At 40.2% G+C, this 10,056-nt stretch overlaps 1 protein-coding gene across 1 annotated transcript; it reads right to left on the reverse strand.

Annotated features, from left to right (window-relative positions):
* Positions 1-2,293: 2,293 nt before the first annotated feature.
* Positions 2,294-4,679, reverse strand: LOC108485269 (uncharacterized). Its single transcript, XM_053029789.1, has 2 exons — positions 2,840-4,679; positions 2,294-2,736 (listed from the first exon to the last, which is right to left on the reverse strand). Exons 1-2 carry the CDS (start codon positions 4,677-4,679, stop codon positions 2,294-2,296), a joined length of 2,283 nt encoding a protein of 760 aa, XP_052885749.1.
* Positions 4,680-10,056: the final 5,377 nt, after the last annotated feature.

The following is a 10,056-nucleotide window of genomic DNA, read 5'->3' on the forward strand; positions in this document are numbered from 1 at the left end:
GGATACCAAGACGGCCCCGATTCCATTGCCCACAACATTTGATGCCCTATCGAAGTTCAATTTCCAAGGAAGTTCTTCTAGAGCACTTTCTTTAGCCGTAGTAATACACATTAGGTCTTCATTCGGAAAGTCGAAGTTCAGAGGCTCGTAATCTTCCAAGGCTCTACTGGCCAGAAAATCTGCTATTGCACTTTCTTTTACTGCTTTCTGGTTTACATAGACTATGTCGAATTCAGAAAGTAGAATCTACCATCGGGCCATCCTTCCATTCAAGGCTGTTGACTCCATCATGTACTTTAAAGGGTCCAATTTTGATATGAGCCAAGTGGTGTGATACAACATATACTGCCTCAGCCTTCGGGTTGTCCAAATTAGGGCACAACACAACTTCTCTATCGGTGGGTACCTTATCTTACATTCTGTGAACTTTTTACTAAGATAATAAATAGCTTTTTCTTTCCTTCCCGACTCGTCATGCTGACCCAATACGCACCCCATGGAATTCTCAACATCGCTAAGTACAAGATCAACGGCTTATCGGGATTAGGTGGCATCAAGACCGAGCGTTGGGTAAGCATCGTGTTGACCTTATCGAAAGCCCTTTGGCATTCTTCATCCCATTCACCTGGGTTACGTCTCTTGAGGAGGCGAAAGATAGGGTCACATTTCTCAGTCACCTGTAAAATGAACCGAGCAATGTAATTTAATCTTCCTAGAAAGCCTCGAACTTCTTTCTGAGTGCGCGGCGGAGATAGCTCTTGTATGGCTTTACCTTTGTCTGGATCGATCTCAATCCCTTTCTCACTAACCACGAATCCGAGCAACTTTCCAGACTTAGCTCCGAAGGTACATTTGGCTAGGTTGAGTTTTAGCTGGAACTTCCTCAACCTCAAGAATAGTTTTCTCAGGACTTGTATGTGCTCCTTCTCTGTTCGAGACTTAGCGATCATATCATCGACATAAACCTTGATTTCTTTATGCATCATGTCATGGAAAAGGGTTACCATGGCTCTTTGATAAGTTGCCCCCGTATTCTTTAGTCCAAACGGCATCACCTTATAGCAGAACGTCCCCCACATGGTTACAAATGTGGTTTTCTCCATATCTTCAGGATGCATCTTGATCTGGTTATATCCCGAAAATCTGTCCATGAATGAAAACAGTGAATGTCCTGCCGTGTTATCCACTAGGGTGTCGATATGAGGCAGTGGGAAATTGTCTTTCGGGCTGGCTTTATTCAAATCTCTGTAGTCCACACACATTCTCACTTTTCCATCTTTCTTAGGAACAGGGACGATGTTGGCTACCCAATCTGAGTATTTTACTACCTTCAGGAATCCAGCGTCAAACTGCTTTCGAACTTCTTCCTTTATTTTTAGCAAGACGTCGGGCCTCATTCTTCGGAGTTTTTGCTGAACTGGCTTACACTCTTCTTTTATGGGAAGTCGATGCACCACGATGTCAGTGTCCAACCCAGGCATATCTTGGTATGACCATGCGAAGACATCTTTGAATTCTTGAAGTAATTCAATGAGGTCTCGCTTCATTTCCGCAGTGATACATATTCCGATCTTCACCTTTTGTCCTTCTCTTAAGCTCACAATTTCGATTGATTCTTTGTGAGGTAGAATTTGTTTCTCATCTTGTTCTACCATCCTCAACAAATCAGGAGATAGGTTACAGCCTTGGTCCTCTTCAAAATCCTGAGAATTATCCATACACACATCTTGCTCGAAAGGAAATTCTGAGTCGCTAACAATGTCACTCGTATCATTAATATCTGGGGACCTGTTATGAGGATAAAGGCAGATACAAAGAATCAAAATAATTCGAAACGTTTATTTGCGTGATATGATTATGAATGACGAATGAAAGAGTATTTAAAAGAATGTTTCAAGAATAAAAGAATTTGAGAGTAATCATTTGTATGGTTATAAATGAAATTGAAAGAACGAGATATCATCTGCTAAAAAATGATAATAACCGTGCATTTTATTGAAATATCATTTTTAAACATCAGCTTATTTCACAAAAGATTCTTATCACTCCTAGGCCTAGAGCAATAAGTGTGTTTTGGACATTACTCTGTATTCGTTCTAAAAACTACAGGGATCTCTTCCGCAGTCCAGTTGTCCGATAAACTTTCTCTTCCGGTCTCCTCTTCGTACATGACGTTGATGTCCAAACTTTCCAGGCTTTTTTCTATAGCTCCCATCATTGATGTGTCTCTTTCGGGATGGATGATTCCCCCAGACACAAATGTTTTCGATATATGGGGGAATATCATTAGTTTTCATTTGATTTCCTTCCCCGTTAATCTAGCTCTCCTTCTTTCCTGCTTCTTTTCCTGCTCCCTTCTCTTTTGTTTCGCATTCAGCTTAAATCCTAAGTCGAAGCGGTCTCTCTTGTCTTTCAGCATTGGCGTTTCAGTTCTTCCTTGTAGATGTCTCCCAAGTCCTCTTCCAGGTAGGGCCCCTTTTCCAAATGTCAGTTGGAGGCTCATCCTCGTGGTTTTGGACAATTTTGGCACCAGAATTTTGCTTCCCTCAGCGATGAACGTTGCGTTAACAAATTCCAAAGATCGAAATGAGCATTCGATTGCTTCGTCATCTGTCTCCAAATAGGGCGCATTATTGCTCACAGTTGCAATAATATCTTCTTTAGCCTTAATCATTATCAACCTTCCCTCCGACACTAGCTTCAATTTTTGATGCAACGAGGAAGGCACTGCCCCAACTGAATGTATCCAGGGCCTCCCCAATAAGCAATTATATGAGGGCTTGATGTCCATTACAAGGAAATCCATTTCATATGTGTTTGGCCCAATCTGAAGAGGTACCTCGATTCTGCCCATCACCTTTCTCTCCGTGCCATCGAATGCCTTCACGATGTTCTGGCAATCCTTCATGTGAGAGCTGTCTATAGGTAATCTGCTCGGTGTGGTCAATGGCGGGGCGCTCGTATGATCCATTGTCAATTAGTACGCCTGGCAGCGTATACCATTTACAGCGTGTGGTGATATGCAGAGCTTTAGTCGACCCCATACCACCGGGTGGTATCTCATCATCATTAAAGAAGATATAGTTATCGGCACTGATGTTGTTAACCAAGCGGTCCAACTTGTTAACGGAGATATCATTGGGAACATACGTTTCATTCAAGACCTTCATTAACGCGCTGCGATTGACTTCCGAGCTCAGAAGCAAAGCCATCACTGAAATGCGGGCTGGTTGTTTGCGTAGCTGTTCCACCACACTGTACTTGCTATGCTTTAGGAATTTTAAAAACTCCTTGGCCTCTTCTTCGTTAACTGGCTCGTTAACAGGTTTGGTTGCTTTTCCTTTCACTTCCTCGACTATCTGGGCTTTTCCTTTTGTGGGTTGTGCCTCCTCATTCACCGTATCGTAACGTCTCCCACTACGTGTATAGGATCCCTTGTCCTGATCCCCTCTTAAAGCGTCAATCGGGCACTCCTTTTCCGGCGTCATCACACTGCAATCATAATTCCATGGGACCTTTTTGCTGTCTTTGTAAGGGAAGACTGCAGGTCTTTGGATTATGACCCTCGGTGGCATTTGTATTCCAGCTTTATTATTTTTGGGTCTCGAAATGATCACCACAGGATAGTTAGGTGTTCGATTTTGTGTCGTCGATTCCCCCTCTGATGCGCATATATCTCCCACTACGGGGTTTTTGGCTTCTACATAAAATTCCATTTCTTTATTGCTCATCATGTTTTCTATTAGGGCCTTGAACTCCACGCAACCTTGGATTTCATGCCCTACTTCATCATGAAACTCACAGTATTTTCTCTCTTCTTCAGGTTCTTCCCTCGAATCCAACGCGATCAATCCTCTCTTGACCATCTCCATCCATACTCGCCTCAACAGAGTCCAGACTTCCGCAACCTCATACTTGGTCTTCTTGTTCAAGCCTTCGCATATCACATCCACTCTTTGGTCGGTATGATTGGGGAGCGGGTTTCCCACTATATTGGATGTGGCTGGGTCGTCAAATCTCACGATCCCCATCTTAATGAGTCTTTCAACTAATTTTTTAAACGCTGCGCAGTTTTCGATAGAGTGCCCAATGATTCCCGCGTGGTACTCACATTGGACAGTCGCGTCATACCATTTGGGATACGGGGGCTGCAGTGGCTTCAGGTAGAAAGGGGAGACCACATGAGCATTGAACAGGTTTTGGTACAACTCCCTATACGTCATGGGTATAGGGGTGAATTGTGGTCTTTCTGTGTTCTCCCTCGCGTTGGATTCTTGTCTTCTAGAGCTTTGCTGATTGGTGGTCACCGCCTTGGGTTGATTTACGGTGAATGACTTAGGCTGACCTTTGCTAGATGTGCTCGTGTTGTTCACTTCATTGTCTCTTTTCCTCGGGACCGACTTTCTGGTACTTTCTCCTACTTCTATCTTGCCACTCCTTACAGCATTTTCAATCATTTCTCCTGTCATTACTATATCAGAGAAGCTCTTGGTGGCGCTTCCCAACATATGAGTAATAAAAGGAGCCTTCAAGGTATTAATAAAGAGCATCGTTGTCTCCTTTTCCAGAAGTGGTGGCTGAACTTGTATGGCCACCTCCCTCCATCTTTGTGCGTACTGCCTGAAGTTTTCATTCGATTTCTTCTCCATATTCTGGAGAGTGATTCTGTCAGGGGTCATGTCTGTTACATGATTGTATTGCTTCATAAAGGCCTGGGCCAGGTCCTTCCACGAGTTAATTTTAGAGCGACTTAATTGGTTGTACCACTTAGACGCCGCCCCGACCAGACTATCTTAAAAGCAATGGCTTAATAACTGATCGTTGTTAACATATCCCGTCATTCGCCTGCAGAACATAGTGATGTGGGCTTCAGGGCAGCTCGTTCCATTGTATTTCTCAAATTCGGGCATTTTGAATTTGGGGGGAAGGACTAAATCTGGGACCAAACTCAGGTCCTTGGCATCAATCCCTTGATGATGATCCACGCTTTCCATGGCTTTGAATTTTTCCTCGAGCCATCTGCATCGTTCCTCCAATTGTTTTTGCGAATCCATCCTCGCCTTTTCCTCTTCAGCAATTTCATCCAAGTCGGGAACGGATGGATAGTTTGGGTTGTTGACAAAGTTAGAGCCTGAGCCGGTTTGGAAATTTATCGGTACCGAAGCTCCGACCTGAACCTGTTGGGGCATGATCGTGACAGATGGTTTCGGTAAATCAATCTCGGGCTTCATCGGTACATGTGTCAGAGTGAAACCAGGGGGGTATTGAGGATCTTCGTTAGTTTCTTCAACTTTATCCATAGGGCCCTTTCCCTTATCCGTTCCTCCCAACAAAGAATTGGATAATCGACTCATCATTTCCCTCTGGGACTCCATCATTTGCTCTTTCATCTCTCGCTGAATCTTGGCTAATTGCTCTTGCATGTGAGACTGCATTTGTTTCTGTATTTCTTTTTGCATCTGCTCCAATTTCTCGAGTCTCTTATCCAATTTCTTGTACCGTAGGGGTGTGTAGTTGGTTGGTTTTCGTTGGTTTCCAGGTTACTGAAATAATTTTTAATTAATTAATTAGAAAACTCTTATGGCCTTTAATGCATAATGATATAATGCAAATACAAATGCATGAATGCAAAGGAGGCATCAATTTTTGATTCAATTGCCCTTAGAAAGTTTCACTTGAAAATAAAATCTTTTACATAAAGTCGAGTTACAAATAAAATCTCGCTCTAACACTTAAAGTCTTAATTTTTTTAAGCAACGAGGCCAGCTCTTGTCCGTGATCTGACTCCAACTCATATTTCACGCTCAGTGTGTCCGCCTGAACCGCTAAAGTCTGCAAGTAGTCGGCTACCTCCCAAATCTGGGTTATGGCTTCCCTCATAAGATAGTCTCTGTTTCTGACTTGGTCTTGCACATGGTGAAACTGCTCTTTTCAACGATCCTCGTTTGCCTCGAAAAACTGGATCCGCATCTCACAGTTCTGTAGCGATGCCTCTAACTCTTCTATTTTTCCTTTCATTTCTTCTATCTTGCTCAAACTTGCCCTCAGCTCTATTGCGGTGTTACGATTTCGGTACTGATACAGAGACTTTGTAATGAACCGAAAGTTACGGTATCGGAAATTGAGTCTTGAGTACTGTTTCCGTGAAATTTATTCATGAATATTTATTAGAAATATTTATGAATTATAGTTGAATGGTTATTTAGTGTTTAATTAAGTGAAGTAGCTTGAATTTAGTTTAAAGGATTAAATTACATAAGGAATAAAAGTTTAATTATAGATTAAAGAAGTAAAAGGGACTAATCTAGCAATTAGACCCTAAGTGCCATGTGTGTGAATGTATGATATAACATGTGTAATAGTTAGTATATATGTGTAATAGCTATAAGATATTTTATGTTATAGCTATTACACATGTTAATTTATATTTTTATAGGTTAATAATAATGAGTAAAGAAACATAGAAAGAGTTACAGAGAGCAAACGTGAGAAAGAAAGAAGGAAAGAAAGAAAGAAAAGAAAAGGGAAATTTGAGGATTAAGGCCCTAAAGTTTAATTGGTAAGTTGTTTTAGCTCATTTTCTTATGATTTTTATGTTTATGGATGCCTAATTCAAAGTTCTACATGTATGAGGTTAAAATGAAGAAAATAGAAAATTTTTAGATATTGATTTAGTTGAATAAATTGAGGTTTTATGGGTTAAATTGATAGGAATTGAAGTTAGAAGTGAAAATTGAGCGATTTATTAAAAGAATTCTAAGTTAGGTTTAAATAGGGATTAAGTTGAATAGAGCTCAAAATTTATGTTTTATAATGAATTTTATGAGTTAGAAATTGTTAATGAGTTGATTAAAAGAGAATATGAAGCTTAAGTTAAAGAAAAAGATTAGTAATGGAAAAAGGACGAAATTGGAATTTTTGTAAAAGTTTGATAGAAAGTGAAAATGTGTTTTATGAATTAGTATATTGATGAATTTTAATTGTATGATTGTTAGTAGCAAACGTAGTAATCGGATACGTCATCAAAGAAGGGAAAAGAGAAAGTGAACGAAGATATCGATTAAATTCGATAAATAGTGGTTTGTATTTCTATAAACCGAGCTTAATCGTTATTGCTATATTTGATATTTATATTGTATGAAAATGTGAATGAGGTAAGTATTTTTACCATATTGAAATGAATGTGATTTTGAATACCCTATTAACAGTGTCGGGCTAGTCGGATATAGTTGACATGTCATAGGAATTGGAAGTATTGGGATATTCCGACATTGAGTCGATGAGACACTATGTGTCGACTCATCGTTAAAGTTCGGATTTGTTCCGATGAAGTACTTTGTGTACTATAATGTTAAAGTTCGGATTTGTTCGATGAAGCACTATGTGCTTATCCCGGAGTGTGGGTTGGATCCGTATCCGTTAGTGTCCGAGTTATGTTAATAAGGGTAAATAAAGTAAAGGTTATTAAAGTATTGATTGATATTGAATAATAGCAATAATGTGTTTGAATTACCATGTTTTAAAGTTGATTAAGCTATTGTTTATGGAAATACCACTGAGAGTATTCTCAGCGACGGTTTGTTTCGTATGCAGGCTAGGTACGAAAGTATAAGGACTCAAAGATACAAGCCGATCCCCAAACTCAAATTGGTGAAGTTTCTATCTTTTGGAAAATGGCATTGTACCTAGGATGTCTTTTGGTTATATTGAAAGTATCTAAGTTGTTAAATGATATTTTGGTATGTTTTGTAAATGTTACCAAAACCTTAAGAATGGTATGTTTTGATATGTTAGTGAAGAGTAATAAGAGGAATTGTTGGTAAATGTTGTAGAAAGAAGAAATGAAGATGTTATAAACTTAGTTATCAACATTTTATACTAAAACAGATTTGGACAGTAACAGTAGTCCAACTTTGAAAATATACCAAAAATAGTATAAAGTGAATTAGATGATGAATAAAATATGTAATTGAAGCTTAATGAATCTATTTTTATATGGAAGAAACAAAATTGGTAAAAGAGTTGTATTTTATGAGATATTTACGTTTTGGTGAAACAGGGTTAGAACAATTTCTGGATTCCCTGTTCTGACTTTAGAAATTCACCATAAATTGTGTATTAAGAATTAGGACTCAAACTTTATATGTATGGATTCATTATTGAGTCTATTTTTAATTGAAACAAATGGTATAGTCATTGGATTTCTGTACAGGAAGAAATTTGATTCGAAGTGCACAAGGGTCAGAGTAGCTGAACCCTGAAACAGGGGAGACTTCTTATAATAAACTGTACTAATTGGCCTGACCAAAAATTCTAGAAAAAAATTAGTAAGTAGATATATGAGTCTAGTTTCAGGGAAAATTTACGGAATTGGATTTCAAGTTTTGTAACTCGAGATATGATTTTTTTAGCAACTGTGACGCAGATGGATAGTTTACTACGAAAACTGTTTAAGTGCTAAGATAAGTTTTGTAATGTCTCCTGCTTGACTCCGGCAACGGTCTCGGGTAGGGGGGACGTTACAGACTTCTCGAGTTCTATTACTCTAGCCCTTAATTCACCTCGCTCTTTTCTACTTTCCGACAGACTCTTCTCCAAATCTTCGTTTCACTCTTGAGCTTCTCGGAATTTCCTTTCCCACAGGTCGGTATTGGCCTTTTCTTCCCGAATTTCATGGCGCCATTGTTCGGAAGTCTTACCTAAGCCCGCAGTCTTCATAGATAGGCGTAGCTTCTTGTAGTCCGTCTTCAGGCTGTCTAGGTCTTCTTCGGCCTTGGTTTTTCCTTTTCTCCACTTCTCAGCCTCTGACTTCTGGACATCAGCCTCTAACCTTAGGTGCATCTTCTCTTCCTCCAATTGTTCGATCTTCTTCCCAAGCTCCAAACTTTTCTTCTCGAAATCTTGTCTTATAATCTCTAATTCTGATGGGGCGATTTGTAATTGTTCTCCGACAGGTCGAGCACTCTCCAAGCTTGGCCTAGGAATATTATCATTCATCCTTTTCTTAAACCACTCACTGTACTCGGGTGTTACCATAGAACCGACGGCTAACCTCTTCATCCAACAAGTTTGTTTCCAAGCATCTGATAATTCCCGAACTCTCTTCTTATAGTGAGCACCTTTAAACGAGAATTCACTCTGAGCAAGTCCGTAGGTCGTGGGTACAAACTGCCTTGACTTGTATTACCTCAAAGCTATCAACGGAGTATACCCGGTAGCTCCCCATATTCCTAGCAGTGGCACCCAATCAAAGTTACCACATCGGTACATGATCTCGTCAGGGACCATCCAATAAGCTCTCCATTCAATATCCCCCTCCTTGAGGTTTTGAAGAATATCCATCCATTTCTCCTTCGAGATATCCTCTCTCCTCTATATAGCTGCTTCTTCCTTCAATGGGGAATAACCTTCGGAAAAGACTCGGTAGGAAACCTTGTCTACCTTCCAAAAGTGCCCATGAAACCATACCATCAATAGTTGAGCACATCCAATAAATCGCCCCTCACCCGTCTTCCGACATGAGCTCAAAGATCTGAAAGTTTCTGCCAATATCGCCGGTACTGGAGTGATTCCCTTCTCAAGGCGATCGAAGAAGTCGATGACCGCCTCGTCCACGTGCCTCAAAGCCTTAGGAAAGATCACTAATCCGTAGATGCTTAAGGCAAATGTATCGACCCTCTTTCTTTCGTCTGGATAAGTCAAGATCAAATCTCGCAAATTCTCCTAAGGGACACATTTGCTATCTCCTTTTTGCTGAATTCGAGCGGTGACCCAAGGCTCGCTCATCCCAGAAATGCTCATCAGTTTCTTCACGAAAGCCTGACTACTAAAAACCCGGGTATAAGTCTTCCGTACCTGAATCTTTAGACACCTAAGCAGCGTAGTGTATTCCTCTATGGTAGGTACCAGATCCACTTCTCCAAAGGTGAAACACTTATATGCGGAATTCCAAAACTGCACCAAGGCTCGGAACAAATGCTTATCCACTCTAATGTCTAGCAAATAGGATATATCGCCATAACTTTGGTAAAACAACTGCTTGATCCTTTCATCCCA

Source organism: Gossypium arboreum, chromosome 6 (assembly GCF_025698485.1).
Source record: "Gossypium arboreum isolate Shixiya-1 chromosome 6, ASM2569848v2, whole genome shotgun sequence".
Lineage (NCBI taxonomy): Eukaryota > Viridiplantae > Streptophyta > Magnoliopsida > Malvales > Malvaceae > Gossypium > Gossypium arboreum.